At 50.9% G+C, this 20,666-nt stretch overlaps 1 protein-coding gene across 2 annotated transcripts in view; it reads right to left on the reverse strand.

Moving 5' to 3' along the window:
* The window catches only part of LOC135877584 (copine-5), a 178,801-nt gene that overhangs the window by 2,678 nt on the left and 155,457 nt on the right, over positions 1–20,666 (reverse strand). For both annotated transcript variants that reach the window (XM_065403075.1, XM_065403076.1), the window contains one exon: positions 15,550–15,607. In XM_065403075.1, coding sequence (XP_065259147.1) covers positions 15,550–15,607 — 58 coding nt within the window. The remainder of the gene's footprint in view (positions 1–15,549; positions 15,608–20,666) is intronic.

Genomic DNA, 20,666 nt, shown 5'->3' on the forward strand with positions numbered 1-20,666 from the left:
AAAAAGCAAAGAGAGACAGGAATGACTGGATAAGCACACACTGTAAAGGTGTAGAAGAATATGTCAAAAGAAATGTGACATGGGTTGTAGCATAAGATAAAAGAACTGAGTGGGACCTAGGAGTTGAAGATGTCAGTGGTGAAAGACAAAACAAACAACTGAGGATGAACAAGCAATGAATGGGCGAGGGACAGAATATTTTGCAGAGTTCTACAATGCAATGCTGGAGAAGCTTCCCAGCATGAATGAGGGAGAGCAGATGTTGGAATTCTTAGAAGAAGTAGTAAAGATCTCAGGAGAAAGTTTGAATAAGAAAAAGGCACTGGGAAGTGACAGTGTAACCCCAGAGCTGCTGCAAGCAGGAATACAAGGTCAAGGGAATGCACAAGCTGTTCAACGGGATTTACAGAGAAGAGCAAGTGCCGTGTGAATGGGGAAAAGTAATAATAGTACCAACCTATAAACAAGGATACACGAGTAAGTGCAAGAACTACCGAGGAATCGGCTTATTGAGTGTGCCAGAAAAGCATTCACCAAGCTGTTGTAGAGGAGAAGGAAAAGGTACGTGGAAGCAGCACTGGCAGAGGTATTAGACTAGAACGAAGTACCATAGATCAGCTATTTGTGATATGACAGATCCTGGAGAAGTCCATAGAACACAAATGCACCTGTTACTTTATAGACTTCAAACAGGCTTTTGATAGCATTTGGCAGAAAGGTTTCTGGCAAGTTACGAGAATGTATGGCATCTCCGAAAAACTGATCAAGCTGATAGAAAACATCTACAGCAAGTTGATGAGTGCAGTGAAAGTAGACAAGAAGTTGATGGAATGGTTCAGGATGACCATCGGAGCGAGACAAGGATGCGCGCTATCATCCGATTTTTTCAACTTGGTACTGGAAGCAGTAATGACTGTAGCACAAAGAGATGAAATGGGAGGAGTCATATTATGTGGTAGGACAGTGTGTAGCCTTAGATTCACAGATAATATTGATCTCACAGCATTGACCAAGGCAGATTTACAGGGAATGACTCACCAGGTACCCTGGGAAAGCATTCGGATTGAATACCAGCATGGGAAGACAAAAATGGAAGCAACTGGGAGACAAGAGGAAAAGGTAAAGATCAAACTCGGAGACAAAGAACTAGAATAGGTGGGAAAATGTGCATACCTTGGAGGACTAGTATTGTGAAGAGGACATCAAAAGAAGAATGGGACTAGCCACTACTGTCTTCAGAAACCTCTGCCAGATCCGGAGGGCTAAAGCTATTTAGATAAAACTGAAAATCAGCCTATATGATACAGCTGTCATGCCAACACGGCTGAACAAGTCGCAATGTTGGAGTATGAGGAAAGCTGATGAACGAAAGACTTTGACTGCAGAGATGAAGTAGCTGAGGGGAATACTGTGAATTCAAGACTGCAGAAAATAAAAATGAAGAGGTAAGAAAAGAAATACTGCTGTTTCCGAAGCTTCAAGAAGACTGTGATGGTTTGGACACGTGTCAAGAATGGACCTGGAAGGATACGATACATGGTGATCATATCAGAGTGCAAGGAACTAGAAATAGAGGAAAGCCAAGGATGCATAGGATAGACATGGTGAAGAATGACATAGAGCTAAAAGGTTTAATGAAGAATGAAGCCGTGAAACTGGTACAAGACAGAAAGTGGGGGAGTCTTTGTTCAGCCAGTCCCATCATCACTGTTGAGCTAACAGCTGGGAATCAAACCAGAAGAGCTATTGTTTCAGGCTGCAGACTCAGAAGCACAGCACTGCACTGGTTTGCACTCGCGGTTTTTCTTTTGTTAAAAGATTCCTTATTAATTTTTCAAAATAATGCAGCAACAAATAAAAATACAAGGAACACAACTCTTAAATGAATACAGAAATCGATAGTACTGTCAGTAGAACAGAGGAATGCAAACATACTAGCGTACTGCTTTATGCATTTAGCTACTGCTTTCTTTTCAAATTTCAACACAGGGAAGGGTCAGTGCATGATCACCAGATCAGTGAATAGTAGTTACAAATGTGACTGCAAACATAACGACAGCATGTATGATACATGTTATAGCACAGCAGCATTACTGCCACTATGTGACACCAAATCTGGGTGCATTTGTCTTCATTTTGTTGCTGATATAAAGATGTTTGTTCCTCATGGCTGTGCTTTCTATCTTTCGGAGTAAACTGGAGGTTTGGTGGAATTCTTTTTCTGAGTATGTTTCGCCGCTAATTAGACATGTCCGTACGCTTTTTATTGTTCACTGAATGACTGAGTTCACCTGTTAATTTCAGTGTATGAACTTTTGGAGAGGGGAAGATTTCTGTATTTAAAGACCTTGGCATATATTACTCCTGCATTTCTGTGATTTGGGGTCGTTTAGCTGATGGTTGGTAGCATTTCCTGTGTTATGGCTAGCTCAGCCGGTTGTATATAAAGGCTGTGCTTTCCAGGCAAATCCGTTTAACAGATTGTTCGGGAACAATCATAGAGATAGTTACCTGAATATCAGTTTGATGTTCTGCCATATTTCCTACCAATCCCGTTAGCTACCTACATAGCTCTTTCCTCTCCTATCAGTCAGCATGGCATACAGTGAAGCCACTGGTATATATTGTTCGCTAGGCATTCTTTATTACTGACCTTCTTAACAAAATCTTCTAATGGCAACATTAGCTTATTAGTTTATTATTTCTAATGGCCACATTAGTTTATTTTTCCATGTATTGCCTAATTGTTGTATAACTGATAGCAGGAATCTATAGAAAGTGGCATGTGATATATTTTGCATAAGAAATTGAAGGAATCCAATTTGTTAGTTGAAATTAAATTTCAAACTTTATTTGGTTTTCTAGACACACATTTTTACTGTGAAGTTAAACTTCGAACCCCCATAGGGTTTAACATTGAATATAACTCTGAATTGATGAGCATCTTAATTTGTTGGAATATATCTCAGGCTGTAAACACATCACTCCAAGACTGAAATGATATCTTTCTGTGAATTAAAATAGAAGTACCCCAGCGTTTGGAGCTCAGTCGACTTAGCCGAGTTTACACGGTAGTTATACAAAGTATATATTGCAAATGTTCTTAATATTGACCCATTAAATACTAGATTTATGAAAGTTCTGTGTAGCTGGGAACCCATTCTAACCATGATTCTGGGATAGCTCTCTGAGACCACCGAATCTAGATGGTCCTGATATAAATCCTCATGCGTCACAGCATAAGTCAACCTCGAACAGAGAAGGGCTAGGAAGTAACCTCCCCTAAGGACAGGTTATTCCATTCTCTGATGCAGTTGGTGCTGGCCACTGTCAGAGACAGGACCCTGGACTAGACAGACTCTGTTCTGATCCATTATGGAGGTGCTACGGTCCTATGTCAGGTGATGCGCCCTGACATGAGACTACTCAACATTTTGGGGTATCCTCACTGATGGGAGCAGCTGCTGGCTCCTGGCACTGTTCCTGTGCAGAGCTGTTCCTGTGCAGAGCCTGACAGCTGGGAGGGACGGGGAGCAACAGACCAGTTGCAGCCTGACCCCAGATGAGGACCATGCACACTAACAGGCAAGCTGGGTGGAGATGTCCCCCCTCCCCTACCCGCTGCCATCTGCTGAGCATGCAGTCACCAGGCCCAGTACAACCTCACAGTTGCTGCCACTGTCCTTTTTGCCTCTCCCCAGGCAACTGCAACGATCAGTGCAGACAGCACCGCCCCCAGTACCAGTGCTGTAGCTTTATCTTAGTGTTAAGTTGTTGTCTAGTCCGTCATGATGTTGTTGATCTGAGCTGGGGTGGGGGGGCGTTAGCAGGAAGTTCAGCCCTGCCTGTGTGTTGGTACTTGCGGTGACCCAATAAATAACTGTGATTCGACAAGCAAGTGCTACAATAGGTGGCAGGGGCAGCAAGATAGCAAAAGCACTTTTGCCTGAGAAGAAATTTCCTGGTCGTGCAGACGAGGCCGGGATCTGCGAGCACATGACAGACTGAGCGGCTGCTCTCTGTGGGCTGAGTGGGCTGATGAGAAAGCAGCACAATGCCTAGCAGTGTTTGTGGATGGGGATGGCAAAGCATTTTACCAGCCGCTTCCCCGTGCTGAGCGTGGGTCTTATACCCAGTTACACAAGCAGTTATATAGCCGCCATGAGCGGGGCTGGCCCTTCTGAAATACCAGAAGGGATGGCAAGCCGGGAGGTGGCCAGGAAGGGAACCCTGGCATAGACTTTCAATGGGGCTTTCCCTGGCCAGGAGACGGCTCGAGGGAATCACAACCTGCAGCGCTGAACTGGAACGGGCACGGCAGAGAGGGGCCTGTGGGAAGCAATGAGAGAACCCTGCCTAACCATTTAGAAATGGTTTAACGGGGGAACTTCCTAACCTGCTGGTACCAGACCAGATACCAGACTGGATTGTGGACCAGATTACACCCAGAGCTACAAATTTAGAAGCAGATATTGGGGTTTTCTTGAAGGTAGCAGCTGTTAATTCCCACCCCGAAGGTGACTCCTTTGCAGCTCTTCAAGGACAGGTTGCTAGGGAAGTGGCAAAAAAATCGGAGGAAACCCAGGTGCAAGCTATTTGCAGGCGTCCCATGGGTGTGATGAGAGAGACAGTTTCCTGAGTGGGCCCCTGGCCAGATGACATTTGCAGGTGATGTGGTGGCAAAGGCCATTGGAATTGCCCAAGCAGAGGGAAGCCACACCCAGGGAAACTAGTAGCTGGTGTAAAGAGTCACCTGTTACTAAGTGTCTGGGGGCATTAATGGCTGGAAAATCACACTGCTGCTGGACCCAGGATCTGAAATAAGTCTGATCCATGGTGAACCCCCAGTGCTGAAGGGGAAGAAGATTTGTACTGCGGGAGTTAAACTGGGAACTATTAATCATTAGCCACTGCAGACAACAGGAGAAATCCAACGCCCTCTGAACCGGGGTCTCTGCATACAACATGGACTTTTCTTGTGGTGACCAGTATTTCTAGTGCTGTGGGGTTGGGAGTGGATTCTTTCAAGGGCAGCACAAGAACTCCTGGCGTGTTAACGGCGCACTCTTGGCCCTGGACATTATTCAGATCACCCTCCTGGATGTGGGCAGGAGGAAGTGTGGACACTGGAGAGCAACTCCTGATGCCTTCGAGGTTCCTCTACCACGGCTACAGAGGGAGGGAGAGGAACTGCTCCTGGGTGGCTCAGAATAAAGTGGTGGTGAGGTGAAGCCAGGTCATCCTGCAGGAAGGCCTCTAAGGATAAAGGACAGTTGCAGTGACCCTGTGGGAGTGTTTGAAGCTACCGAGATCCAATCAGGATGGCTGTGCAGCAGAACTCTGGTTTGAGCTGGACCAAAGGGGACTTTGGGTAAGAGCAATTCATGTGACTGACCTGGAAATGCAGCTGTGAATAATCAAAGGCTGGGGTCAGTGTCCAGTGTAACTGACGTCTCAAAGCCTCTCACAGGGGCAGAGTTCAAGAGCTGGGAAGCAGCCTGGTTAGTAAAAGAGCTCGGGGTTGACTTGACAGACAGCCGTAGAAGGTGATGGACGGAAGTGCTAGTGTGTTCTCCAGGAATAAAGGAGCGCTTGGGAGATATGATCAGGTACAACAGCCGATTGTGCATAAGCCAGGGAGTGTTCCCACGAGCCAGCCCCCACCTCGGATTCCCTGGAGCGTCAAGTCGCAGTGAAAGAGAAGCGAAATCGCATGCTAGAGGATGGCCTGGCAGCAATCTTCATCATCTGGGCACCCCCAATTGTCTGTGGTAAAGACTGTGATAAAGCCCAATGGAAACTTGAGGCTCTGCATTCACTACAAGGAGACTTAATTCACAGACAGTGCAAGACAGCGACCCCTTCCCACACAGCAGACAGACTGGACAACTGTGCCAGGAACAAAATATGTTAGTCGTTTGGACTTGGTATCTGGATGCCATCGGATGAAAGGGGCACCTAAGAATCAAGAAAAAGCTGCCTGGTGACACCCTATGGACTGGCTCTGTTCTGCAGACAGCCTTTTGGACTCACGCATGCCCCAGGGACATTGCAGGGGGTAGTCAGGGATCTGAAAACATCCTCATGTACTTAGATGATTTCACTTGCTCTCACACGACACGGGAGGAACACCTGGTAGGACTCTAGAGCTTGTTATGGAGTCAGGGTTTAAACTTGCAGGAAATGAAGGTCAGTTTTGAGGGGTGGCGTCACCTTCCTAGGACGTATAGTCAGTGAGGCCGGGCTGGGACCCCACCCCCAGAAATGGAACGTGATAAAGGTCTAGAAGGTTCCCACAGACCTGGAGGAGGCCCAGCGGTGTGTAGGCCTCTGCGGTTCTAAAGGAGCTTTGTAAGGAATGTAGCAGAGCACGCGGCGCCCCGCTGCCAGGTAACCAAGAGTGACTTTGTCCGGACAGAGCGACACCCAAAAGCGCTTGAGTCTCCAAAGGAAGGACTCCGAACTCTGCTGGGCTTTAATTCCTGGGTCCATCCCGTCTGGTCGCAATACCCCGAGATACCTCAAAGGCTGCTGCTGGGTTTGCACTTGAACAAATTGATGAGCTCGGTAGGCACAGCTCCAGTGGCTTTTTGAGGTCGTAAGTTAAATGAGAGAGAAACCAAGTGTTCGGCTGCCCAACAGGAGCGTCTGGCTATTGTGGCGGCCCCTAAGGCTCATTGTCCCTGTCTGCTAGGTCCAGGATTCACAGTGTACACACACCCCGGTGCCCTGCAGTGGCTCCTTACTGTAAGCAGAGTCAGGATGAGCTCTACCCTGACATCTGGTGGTGAATTATGGCAAGTGTGGAAAAGAACTCCAGGGGCTAATCTTGTTTGCATAGGCACACCCACTCGTCTGGCATGAAACAACAGCAACTGAAAGTGGTTACTTTGGCTGGTGTGGGATCCCCAGTTTCTCTGTTATTGGGGCAGGAAGAATAAAGTTTTGTTACCCTGATTCTCTGAATCAAGGCCAGTGGAACTGTTGTATGACAGAAAGACTGAGTGAGTCCTTCACCATTACCTAAGTAGCACTTGCTTAACAAGGGGCATGGGTTACAAAACCCAGTGAATTGAGAGAGGATGGGGACAGGTATTTGTACCTGATGGTATGGGCTCACTCTGAGGGTTTGAAACATCAATTGCACCACTTCCTCTCTCCACTGTTGAATGTCAGAGCTAACTTTGATTCCATTAGGAGTCTAGTTACAGGCTGCTGAGCTGAATTCACTTTGGGCCAATGGTGCACCAGCACTGGGGCTCCCCTACTATTGAGCTGAAATCACCAAAGAGCTAAAGTTATTAAGAGCTGAGATCACTGAGTGCTGTGTTAACTAGTGGGGGAGCCTGAAGCTATATTGCTCAGCAGCTGGCAGAGCAATTTGTGGGGACGACTGGAGGAGCAGCGAGCGGCGCGGAGCCTTGCGGGGCCGGTTGGAGTGGCCCAAGGAACGGCGAGCGGAGCTGTTTGCGGGGACGGCTGGAACGGCTCACAGGTCGGTGAGCGGAGCGGAGCGGAGCAGCTTGTAGAGCGGAGCAGTTCGTGGGATGGCAGGAAAGTGGACTGGCTCGTGGTGAAGGCTGCGGCGGAACCCCCACGGAGAAACAGACGGCTGGCCAGCCTCGGATCACGTAAGGTGCCCCTTAACACCCTGTGTGCCCCCCCCTTTTACTCTGGGGCTGCACTGACCAGGGACAGAGACTTTGGGGGCTGTTGGACTTTTGGGACTTTGGGTGGTTGCTGGACCCAAGAGACTTTGGGGGTGTTGGACTTTGGGGGTGTTGGACTTTGGGGACTCTGGGTGATTTTTGGGTTGCTGGATTCAAGAACCAAAGGGAAAGGACACAGCCCAATTTGCTGGGGTGGGTTTTGCTCATGGTTTGTGTTATGAATCCTGTTTGTGGTGTTTTTCCAATTTTACGCTGATGTCGTTTACCTCATGTTATTAAACATTTTCTGCTACACTCAGACTCCGTGCTTGCGAGAGGGGAAGTATTGCCTCTTAGAGGTACCCAGGGGGTGGTATGTAATTGTCCCAGGTCACTGGGTGGGGGCTCGAGCCGGTTTTGCATTGCGTTATTGAAACGGAACCCCTAGATACAGAACCCAGCCCTTGTTGCTGCCAACTTAGATGGGCAGAAGGGTTACATTACGAAGCCCTGCTCAGGGGGATGCCCGTGGAGATGGATTTACAAACTGTCCAAAGATATGTTCACCATTGATATAAAATTATTCTACTTAACTGCCAGGGGGCAAATTTGTCACGTACACATGGGAGAAAGAAGAAGGACAAAATGCAGGGTCAGCTATAGGTAGTCAGGAAGTTCCTTCAAGAGGAAATGTAGCCAAACTCCAAACCTGGAGACAATGGACTTTTCTGTGCCTGCGTCCTGTAGATAAACTGCTTGGTTTGCAAAATAAGCAAGGAGGAGGGGGCAAGTAGATGAACAATAAGGGGTCATAAGAGGGGCAGATACATGTAGCTTGCTAATTATGTATGGTAATGATAGCAAATTTTGGCCAATCATAGAGCGATAGATTACCATAAGCAACTGCATATAATGCTTTGGTGTAAGTGTTTTCTTTGTTCTTGCTGACTTATGAGCTGGAACCCAATTGGAATTGAAATAAACGGATCACCCCTCCCGGGGCTCCTTGCTTGATTAGCTGTGTCCGTCTCTCCTTATTCCTCAGCTGGAATGGACAGAAATTTCTGACACCATGAACCTGGATAACAAAATGTGGCTGCAGATACCTCTGGCCAGGTGAGGGCAGTGAGAACAGGCTCAGCATGGCCTTGCGAGGACATCTGGTAAGAGCAGCTAAAGACCCTTAGGTACATTTGCTGCGCCAACAGACCCACCGCAGGAGACCCAGACTGGAAAGAGGCAATGCAGCTCAGGAGTGACTGGCTGGCGAATGAAGGCAACAGGACCGTCTTGCCAGCAAGCTGACAGAGAACAGTACTGAAGTGTCTTCATGCTAAGGAAGCAGCAGGCTACCTGGGGTATGGAAAGACACTGAGCCAGGGATCTGATAGATTTCGTTGGCTGAGTATGGCTGCCAATGTTAAGGACCCGATACTTTCCTGTCTTACCTGTCAAGCAAGAAGAGGCAGAACTCCCTTACGGGAAATGTTCCAAGCTAGTATGTCCTTAGGAGCGCAGACAAATTGACTTGAAAGGCCCTCTGCGAGAAACCCCAGCTGGAAATCAGGATTTGCTGGAAGCGTACGACACTTTTCACAGTATGGGGTGGCGCAATCAGTGGAGGATGAAAGGATTCTGACAGTTATGAAAGGACTCTGCATTGATGACACACCTAATGTTGCATTTCAGCCCACCAAGCTGCGTCTGCAGTGAGCAAGGGAAGGACTCTGAATCACGGGGTTTGCTGACAACTCCAGCTAACCAAGGTGAGGCCCAGTGCCACGCACCCGGCGAGTAATGGGGGAGTGGAGAAAGTGAACTGCACCATTGGCTGTATGCTTAGAGTCTTAGCCAGTGGAGACCTGCGAGAATAGGATACAAAGTCACCGTTTGTCATCTTTGCATAGAACAGCAGCCAGCACAAACTACCCATGGCTCTCCTTATGAGATTATTGCTGGACTCCTCAAAACCCAGGCTTCCCTGTGATGTGATGTTCAGGCAGCAAGAACCGGCAAGACCCCACCTGCACAGGTGGGAGACAAGGCAGGTTCTTATATCAGTGGCCTGAGGACAGCAACCGAAAAGGTGGAGGAACAGATGAGCCAGAAGGGAGCATGCCAGGCAGAAGATGCCAGGGAAAAGGAGCATTACGAGTCATCCAGGCAGGAGAGAAAGTGTGACTGCGCAGCTGGAAAAAGCAGCCTGGAAAAAAATCCCAAACTTACTCCTTTTTGGAGGGGACCTTTCATGGTAGGTAAAAACTAAACAGTTTATCCTTGCTGATACGAAAAGCAAGAGCTCACCCCTTTTAGTGCATGGAGAACTGGTGCATGGATTCACTGAAAGAAAGGGGAAAGCAAACACTGAGGATGTTCCACCATCATCTCAGATTTGGAGGTACCCCAGCAGGTACCTGTGGCTTGTAACGGGAGACCAGTTGTGGAGGAGGAATTGCCAAGTGCCCTTGGAACCTCGAGACACCACAGTCTCCAACAGACAGTCTGTTCACAATGGATAGGCCTGACCTAGAGGACATGAACCCTGCACTTGCTGATATTCTAGATCCAGCTGCGGGTGACGTCTCCATGACTGAATATAGGACTGGAGCAGGCAGACCAATGCAGAAACCTGTGTGGACAGCAGACTACCTGCATTCCTACGAGATACTGTTTTAAGTTCTTTAACTAGAGGGAAACGTTGGAATGATCATTGCAGACAGCACCTCCATCAAGAGATGGTGTTGTATCTTTATCTTTGTGTTAAGTTGTTGTTATGTGTATTATTGTTTTGATCTGACCTGGGGGTTTAGCAGGAAGTTCAGACCTGCCTGCATGTGCTGGAGTTGATACTTGCAGTATCCCAATAAATCCCCATGATTCTAGAAGCGAGTGTTATATAATCCTGCTAGCAGCCGGTGACCTAGCAGAGGAGGAAAAGTAACTGCTGCCACCATCCCCAACCACTTCTGACCTGGAGGAGGATCAGCTGGGAGACTCCAGCCTGCCCACCCCTTTCAGCTACTTAAGGTGAGCCAACCCCCGCATGCTACCAGCTGTGTAAGCATGCAAGTGAGCAATTGGGAATGTGTGTGTTTAGGGGACAAACAGGCAGGCTATTTGGTTTCTTGGGTAGGCAAAGGGCGGGGGGAGGACTGAAGGGAAATAATTTAACATTTTTAAATGAACAAATGCTGAATACTAACTGCCTACGTGAATTGTTCCCTGACCACATGCTGGGCTTTCAGCTCCTGTGGGTAAACATTCCAGCTAACGTGTTTTGGGGAAAACAACGTCACTGCACGGTGTGATCGCTGCCCACTGGTTGGGTCCCTGCTGTGCACTGAGATTAGCCTTGGTCTTAAAACTCTCCCTGGTAGCACGCCAGGGGCACCACAATGCAAACCAGTGCTATAGGCACTAAGGTTCTATGGGCCCTAGCACAGGGTGGGTCCAGTGTGCTCCCTGCCATCTGCCTTCACTGCTGAACTCCTCCCAGAGCCCCAGACACCCTGCCCTTGCCCCCCAGCCCTTCCCAGCCGCCTCCCAGCCTCCAGGGAATCAGCCCCTCCTGGCCCCCCACCACTCCTAGTCTGGGAAACAGACCAGCCCCAGCATCACCACACTGCCCCCTGCTGGCCTAGCCCTCCTCAGCCGATCCCTCACAATTGCCCCTGTATTAAAATGCAGAGAGGAGAGGGCCAATGGCTGCAAGGCCCCTACCCGCTGCCTCCTCGTTCCCTCTCTCTCCTCACCATAAACATGCCTGAGCCTCCCAGAACTCCTCCAGCACAACCAGGGCCGACAAGAATTATTATTAACTAGGGTTACCATATTTCAACAATCAAAAAAGAGGACACGGGGTGCCGCCCTAGTCCCGCCCCCGCCCACTTCCCGCCCCCCTCAGAATCCCCCTACCTGTCCCCTGACTGCCCTCTCCTGAGACCCCCCCCCACCCTAACTGCCCCCAGGACCCCACCCCCTATCTAAGTCTCCCTGCTCCCTGTCCCCTGACTGCCCCAACCGCTCTCTACACCCCCTTCTCCCGACAGCCCCCCCGAACCCCAGACCAATCTAACCCCGCCTGTTCCCTGCCTGCCCCAACCGCTCTCTACACCCCCTTCTCCTGACAGCCCCCCCCAGAACCCTCGACCAATCTAACCCCCCCGTTCCCTGTCCCTTGCCTGCCCCAACCGCTCTCTACACCCCCTTCTCCTGACAGCCCCCCCGAACCCCCCGACCAATCTAACCCCCCGTTCCCTGTCCCTTGCCTGCCCCAACCGCTCTCTACACCCCCTTCTCCTGACAGCCCCCCCCGAACCCCCGACCAATCTAACCCCCCGTTCCCTGTCCCTTGCCTGCCCCAACCGCTCTCTACACCCCCTTCTCCTGACAGCCCCACCCAGAACCTCCGACCAATCTAACCCCCCCTGTTCCCTGTCCCCTGACTGCCCCAACCGCTCTCTACACCCCCTTCTCCCGACAGCCCCCTTTAGAACCCCCGACCAATCTAACCCCCCCGTTCCCTGTCCCTTGCCTGCCCCTCCCCCCCAGGCCGAGGGAGAGCTGCGAGCTCCACGTGCAGCCAAACACTGGCGCTGCTCTGCGGGGGAGGAGGGAGCGGGGGAGGGACTCTGGCTCCTAGAGGCCCCAGTGGCTGCGAGCGGCTTTCAATCAGGCCTAGCCGTCCAATCAGCTGCGCCGCACTCTGCATGAGGGGAAGGGGGAAATCCCGGACATTTCTACTTTATTAGAAATCCCCCCCCCCCCCCCCGGACGGCCATTTAAAGCTGAAAAAGCTGGAATTGATATGCAAACTAGATACAAACAACTTAGGATTGAATAAGGACTGGGAATGGCTGAGCCATTACAAACATTGAATCTATCTCCCCTTGGAAGGATTCTCACACTTCTTATCAAACTGTCTGTACTGGGCTATCTTGATTATCACTTCAAAAGTTTTTTTTCTCTTACTTAATTGGCCTCTCAGAGTTGGTAAGACAACTCCCACCTGTTCATGCTCTCTGTATGTGTGTATATATATCTCCTCAATATATGTTCCATTCTATGCATCCGAAGAAGTGGGCTGTAGCCCACGGAAGCTTATGCTCTAATAAATTTGTTAGTCTCTAAAGTGCCACAAGTACTCCTGTTCTTTTTCCGGATGGATGGTAACCCTATATTAACCCCACCTAGGAATCCTGGTGTTTGAACGGTAAAGAAACAATCTGTAACAAAATCTACAACTTGGTTATTAAGCCTAAAGGAGCAAAGGGAGACGCAAGCCCAATGTCAATAAACCCCCCTCTGCAGGTCGCTTTTCAGTGTGCTGAGCAAGGGGCAGACTGCTCCCCAGCCAGCCAGCTCGCCCTGCGGGGAGCTTTTCCTGACATCTCGCCTTAGCAGACCTTTGCTCAGTCCTTTCACACCCCCTGCACATGCAGCTGCAATGGTGCCAGGACTGGGGAGGCAGGTAGTCATGGCCCCCCACCTTTCTAACATGGGCCCAGTTTGGGGAGGGCAGGGGGCAGCGTTGGCAGGCAGGGGCGGCGCTTTGCAGCGAGGAAGCTGATTGTTATCATGTCTATGAAGGGTTCAGCACCCTGGTGCAGCCCCACAGGCCAGCCTGGCATGACCTAGCACTGGGGCACCCCACGCTCAGCTCCTGGCTGAAGCAGGGGGGACTCCCTGAGGGCATGCGAGGGAACATTGTCAAGTGCAGAACTTGTCCAGCCAGGGCTGCCCATTCCCTGCAGCATTCCCGACCCGGTGATGCAGCTGAGCCTAGGCAGTCGGTTTGGGTCACCCAATTCCTGGGCTAGGCCAGGCTTGGCTTTACTTTGCTTTTCACCCTCCTCCTGCTCTACTCCCCTGGGCAGCCAGTGCACACAGACAGATGTTGCTCTCTAGACCTAGCAACTCCCTCTACTGAGACTCATTTAGCTCTTATCTAATTGTTGCAAGGGGTTGCTGTGTCAACACAGAGCGCCTGAGCTCCAGCTGCAGGCTGGTGGGGGACTCCCTGCAGGGTTAGCCTCTGGCCATCTGTTCACTTCTCCAGTTCATTGCTAGCCCCTTTGCAAGGCCCTGGTGCATCTGCTCCAAAATAGGGAATTCTTCCTTCACCCCAGGAGGGGTGGGGGGCCTGCAGGCTGCGCACACAGAGCGGAGGGAGAGATCGCTAAAAGAGGATTTTGTATCAAGAAAGACAGAGACAGGGAGGAGGCTCCTGGCCTGACAAACTCTCAGATATTTTATACTGGGAACCTTTGAGCTACAAGCCGATGGGTTTGAAAGAAAACGCCTCTGACAAATGGGGGCAGGGCACCTGGAGTCAGCCCAGCGACCCTGCAATCGACAAGCTGCACCAAACCACACCAGCTGAGGCTCTGGCCTAGATTATCCTAAGGTTGTGAGGTCGATCTGCTTGCATGCCCGGCATTACCATGGCATCACAGTCAGTCACTAATGAGTTCAGCATCACCACACCTTTGTGAGGTAGGAAAGCTCTGTCCCCGGGGACCGAGGCACCAGCAGAGGAGGGGCTAGCCCTGCAAAGGGACTTTGGTGCCTAACTACCCCTTTAGGTACTTTCCAACATGTAGATGTCAAGGCCCTGCCCCTCCTCCACCTCTTTCCCTTGAGGCCCCGCCCCTTTTCTGTCTCTTTCCCCCCAAGGCCCTGCCCCTGCTCTGCCTCTTTCCCTCCAGGCCCTGCCCCTGCTCCACCTCTCCCCCCAGATAAAAAAAACAATGGATGTCCAGGCTTGTCAAATGGCACCTGGTCACACAAGCTGAACTCCGGCCTGTCTGGGTGAACACCGGCTGGGTGGCAACCCAAGACGTCACTGAGCTCCTCAAACCCCGGCTCCCCTGGCCACACCTCCATTTCTGCCAGTACACCCCGTAGGTGCCTATGTTCCCGCCAGGCAGCAGGCACAAAGTCCTGACCCCACTGAGCTGCTCGGCGCCCTCGCTCACACCTAAACCCCAGCAGGATCCACAAACTAGGCGTCATCCCGCCCATCTTGCCCGCAGGCCCTGTCCAATAGGTGCGCTCAGAGCACGCCTACTGGATCGATTCCCCTCCCCCAAAAGACAACGGGGAGCAGGCAGGTTCGGAAGAGAGAAAAAGTGTGTCTGTCCCACAGCCCATGGTTAGAGCGCTGTCCTGGAGCGTGGGAGACCTGCTTTCACACACCCCTGCCTGATTTGGAACAGGGCCTTGAGCCCAGGTCTGCCAGGGGAGTGCCCTACCCACTGGGCTATACAGTCCATCTTGCTCCATGAATATTGCATTACTGACCCAGTGGAACGGCTCCAGCAGGAGAGATGGAGCGAGACCTGCCCAGCATACCCCCTAATCGGGTGTCAGGGGTCTCCCCTGGGAGGGGGAGAGCTGAGATCAAGGCTGTGCTGCACAGCAGGGCTTTGAAGGCAGGTCTCCCATGTGCCAGGTGAGCGCCCCGGGCTTTTGGCAGGAGAAGGAGCTGACCTGGCCTCTAACTCCAGGAGTGGATTCCAGGCTGGGAATCCTAAGCAGAGATGGCCCTCACTACCTAAGAGGGGTGGGGCTCGGGCTGCACCTCTCTCCTGAGCATTTCCTACTGGCTGGCGTAGGTGGCTCCTTGCTCAGCGTCTGTCCTCTGTGAATGCCCTTCTGAGCTGCCGAATTCCCCATACAATGCACGGGGAGCCTGGGTGCCTGGCTTGGGGCTGGGGGTGCTGCGGGGTAGCTGGGTGCCTAGGAGCTAGGCTCTCCTTTGTGGATCTGTCCGGAAGTGACTTGCCCCGGGGGGTGTCTGTGGCCAGGCTGAGACCCGATGCACACAGCCATCTTGCCACACCTAGATGAGCGCCTGCTGGTTTAAACAAAGGCAGAGAGAGGAGGATGGAGGCCTTACCGTCAAATTCGGCCTGCCCAACTCCCACGATGATGATGGACATTGGCAGCTTGGCAGCCTGTGGCAGAGGAACAAAAGTAGGGGAGGGGGAGAGGGAAGTTTCGGGACAAGGGAATCGGAAGCGGGGAGAAGGAAAGAAAGAACAAGAGTTTATGGCACAAAGCGAAAACCACTGTCACCCGCAATGGCCTGGGCGACTCTGAGCTCTGAGCCCTTCTGGAGCTGTGTCCCGTCACAGCCCAAACGGCTCTCCACCCCGCCCCCACAGAGGCCTGGGGATACCCCAATCTGTGTTCCTTTCCATGCATACATGAGCTTCCTCGAGCTCTGTCCACATCTCCACACACGCAGCCCCAGCGCGTTAGGGAGGCCTCTGGACATCACAGCCATAGCAAGAGCCAGCAGTGCTAATGCTATTGAGTCAGCCAGGGGAAACCAGGCTGCCGGGGCGCTGGGATGCTGTGCGCATCACTGGATAGCGCAGGGCCTTGAAGGGGCTTTTCAGATTAAAAAGTAACCACCCCCCAGCTGTCACGGTCCCGCGTGCTTGTGTTTGCCCTGGGAAATGAATAGCCATGGACCGTTGGCTGCAGTGTCACACATCTGCCCCAACGAAGGCTGGAGGCAGGGTGACTAATTCCAGACAGTTTTATGGCTAGAGGCCGGATGCTGAGCTGTGAAGAGGCAAAACTCCACTGGAGTTAACAGTGATGCTGATTTACCCCGCGTGAATGAGAAGGGAATTGGGATCAGTGGGGTTACTCCTGATTTACACCCGCATGAATGAGGGGAAATCATGATCAATGGGGTTACTCCTGATTTACGCCGGCGCTCCTGATTTATACCTGTGTGAATGAGAGGGGAGTCGGGATCAATGGGGTAACTCCTGATTTGCAATGATGTGACTGAGGAGACTCAGAGCCAGTGGAGTTGCTGCTCCTGATTTACACTGGTTTGAAGGAAAGCAGACCAGGCGCGCTCTCCCTCTCTTTTTCATCCTTGCTCAACAGTCTCACTAGGTGTCACTGTGGCTCCATTAGCTCCACTCCTTGCTTCTGGGCCAGGAATGCACAGATTCCATTCGCACATCAGGACTGGACGCTGAGCCCTGGTCTACACAACAGAGGTCACATTGACCTAACCCTGTCAGCGTCTACACTAAAGTATCGCTCGCCCGCTACGCCGACTGACGAACTCCAGCTCCGCGAGAGCGTGTGTGCTGCATTGCTCACATTGCCCGCTGCTGGCTGACAGGTCAACCGGTGCGAGCGCTCCTGGTGAGGACATGCACCGCCGACACAAGGAGCATACGGCAGACATGCAAAAGCGATTTAATGACTGCAGTGGCTGTACCTCGATGTAACATAGGGTGACTGTAGTGTAGACTTGCCCTGAGGCGCTCATGAGCTGGGACTAGGCTCAAGTGGTGCTGTGCTGATACAATGCTCTAATTTAGTTTGCCCCTGGTTGAGATTTGCACTGTCCTGGCCATTATCTTTTTTAACTCGAGGCCAGTTGCCATGAAAAGCAATTTCCTAACACTTCTATCTTGCAGGGCAGTTAAAGAGCCTTGAATTTATTTCAGGCAACCTCAATGCAGCATCGTAACAAAACTGTCTCATCCCACCAGGTCCTGTCCTGGCTGCATGACACAGTCCTTGTCCTTGGCCAAAATTTCCCTTCCTCTCTACTGTGGTGCAGCGTGTTAGTTGGTGCTCATCCTCCACCCCAGAGAAAGCTGCATTTCAGGGGTGCTGCATGTATATAGCTTGTTAGGTGCTCTGATATCATGTTGGATGAAAGATGTTACATGCATGTAACATTCAAGGCTAAATCCACATGCATTTACCAAGAGTGGAACTGAATTTGGTCACATTGTTGTTATACAGGGCTTCTAAGTTCAGAACTGGGAAATCCAGGCCCAGATTCTGAGCTCCAGTGGAGCTATGCTGATTTACACCCACTGAGGATCTAGTCCTCCCCCTCTCTCCATGCCGGGCCCGGTTAACTCATTTCCTTCCACAATAATGAGCAAGTTTAGTAACGGGCAATTCATTTTACTTACAAGAATTTGCCCATCACGATTAGCTCCCAAAGTGACTGCAGCTACCACAGGACAGGGCAACACAGATAGCTTCTCCTCTTCTGTTTTCCCTTTATTAGGTCAAGCTCCTCTCATTTGCATATTAACAAGCTTTCTCCTGCTCACTCCCTGAATCCAGGAGAGCTGCGCTGTCTCCTTGCTAATGAGTTGGCTGTCATGTAATTGGTTATGACAGCAGAAAATCGTATTGACACCGTGTGATTTCCATGCTGTCTCTCCAATTCCTTCAGGACCCCCATTTTTTACCTACCTCACTCGCTGCTTTATCATCCAATTATCCCCTCCTTTTTCTTCCCTTCCAGCAATCACAGATTGTGTTTGCTATTAAACACAGGAGCTTTAACAATCAGAGCTCTTTGTCTGAGCTGATTTCTGGTCACACACTGGGAGGTGAGACTTTATAAGAGCTAACAGCAATTTGCAACATTGAGCACCTCCGAGGATCTCAAAGTGCATTACAAAGCTGGGTCAAGGAGACCGTGGGTAAGGGAGAACTGGTTGACACAACTTATTCAGACTTTCTAAAAGCCTTTGACAGGGCATCAAGAGGCTGGTCAGGAAGTGAAGCTGGCATGGGGTGAGAGGCAAAGTACTGTCACAGATCAGAATCTGGCTAAGAGATAGAAAACTGATCTTCTTCCCAGGATTAAGAACAGAACCCCGGAGTCCTAGCTCCCCATTGGGAGTGTGGACATTGGTCCACACTCCCCTCTGAATCAGGGAACAGACATGAATAGCCCTGACCCTCATTCCCTCTAGACCAGCCATTAGCACACAGGCCCAGAGACCCCTCGATTTCAGTGGGAACTAGGAACCTAAATTCCTTTGAGGAGCTGGGCCTCCATCCCTTCCAGAGCTGGGACTAGACCCCAGGAACCCCGATCTGAGCTCTAAATACAAGCCACTCAGGCTGACTACAGCAGCTTCACAAATCTGGTAACTTCCCCACTAGCCAATCAGCATGGCAGATTGCCTTGCATTCTGCTAGCTCACGCTGCCATTCCAAGCATGTGTAAGAATGCTGGAGATGAAGATGTGGGAGATGGGAGGTCAAATGCTAACCCTCATTTGCGCACGGCACATAATCACCAGGCAGCTAGGCATTTAACCTGAGTGACGGGCTCTCCCCAGTAACGGGCCTAGTGCTGGGAGAGGGGCGTTAATATTGGCAGAGCGGGGTGGGGCTCAGGGCTGGAATAGCAGAAGGGGCTGCATGGCAGGATTGAGGTCCACTGGCAGCGCTGCAGACCGGGAGCCCAGGATATGATAGCAAGGGTGGGGGCTGTGCATGGGCAGAGCTCATTGTGGCAGCATCTGCCTGCAATACCCATGTCTCTGGGATTCTCCGGTTCTCCTTTTCACAAGCACTCAAATGCCAATCAATGGCAGACAGAAATGTAGCTCAGCTGCCTGGCTTCTAGTGAATCTAATAATGGAGCGTGGCCGGCCTGACATTGTCTCTGACTCTGACAGCTCAACTAGAGGCTCAAAGAGGCATTCTAAAATGATCCATTAGCCAGCGGTGAGGTGGGATCACATTAGTGGGTATGGGAGATCCACTGACTGCTAACCCAGAGTTAATCAAATGATCATTACATTTGTAGTGATCTGTGCATGGGCAAAAGCCTCTCAGATTGAATTATTTTAGGCAAAGGTATTGTGAGGCCAGATCTTATCTTCTTCCTATTATCTGGCTCCAATAATTCCGATGAATTCTAGACATGAAAAAACATTTGTTCAATGTCATCATCAAACTCCACCCTCCTAATCAGAAAAGTCTGGCCCAGAACAGCTACTTTACTTCATGGTCAACTAATCCTGAACTGTATGGGAGTTTTGAATCTACTGCTACTAATCCCTAGCACTTTTTATCAGTGGATCTCAAAGCGTTTGACACAGGAGAGCAATATCATTATCCCCATTGTACAGCTGGGGCAACTGAGACCCAGGGCGGTGATGTGATTTACCAGCAAGCCAGAGGCAGAGCTGAGAATGGAACCAGGTCGCCTGAGTCCCAGTCCAGCTCTAGCCACTCAACACTGTCTCCCTTTCCTGACAGTGGGGCCCTTCCCAAAGCTCTGGTGCGCTGCTTTAAGCTGCTTGTCCGAAATGCAGTCAGGCCAGGAGATGATAAGACTTTGCAAACAGGAACACCTCTGAATCGTACTACGAACAGGAGCCTGACACTCGGCTCACTTACCCCAGTTTCATGCCACTGTAACGCCACCAGAGCCACTCCAGATTTACCCGTATGTGAGGGAGAACATTCGACCTGCGATGGCACATCAGCCCACTGGTCCAAGCAGACCAGAACTGTCCTGTCTTCGACAGGGCCAGCACAAGCTGCTTCAGGGGAAAGTGCAAGGAACCCCCTAGTGGACACGTGTGGAATAACCTTCCCATGGGGGAAATTGCTGCCTCACCCCCAGGAGCTAATGCCTAGAAGCACAAGCGTTTATATCCCTTAATTTTGTGCCCCGGGTACTGTGACTGTGGCTGTTCCCATTCTCCATGTAAATGTCCAACCACTTGCTGAATCCTGCTAAGCTCACATCCTGCAAGCCCAGGCCCCAGGATCTGAAACATGCAGTAATAATTGTGAATTCACGTCAGTCCCGCCACGCAGCCAAGGCCTCTCAGCTTCGTGTCTCTGTGTCACCTGCTCTCGGGCCGTCAGTTGGGACAGGCCAAAGACAGTGGGAGAGCCTTGGAGATGGTGTGTACCGGAAGGTGGTGGGGTGCTGTACATGGGAATGAGCCAAAGGGGTTCACTGCCCACTGGGAGTGGATCATATTTCTCACGCCAGCCTCTCAAGACCTGTCCCCGTTACTGGCAGTGAGGTACCAGGCCAGCAAATGTGAGCTGAAAGTTTGCTGGAGCTGGGAGGAGTGGGGGAGGTAGAGAGAGAACCCAAACTGGTGTCAAATTTCAACAGCCAGGGACTCTGCTAGCAAACAAAGCCCTGAGGCTCTGTTTTCCCCTTCCCATCATAGGAATAACCTGAGCCCTGGG

This window comes from Emys orbicularis, chromosome 4 (genome assembly GCF_028017835.1).
Source record: "Emys orbicularis isolate rEmyOrb1 chromosome 4, rEmyOrb1.hap1, whole genome shotgun sequence".
NCBI lineage: Eukaryota > Metazoa > Chordata > Testudines > Emydidae > Emys > Emys orbicularis.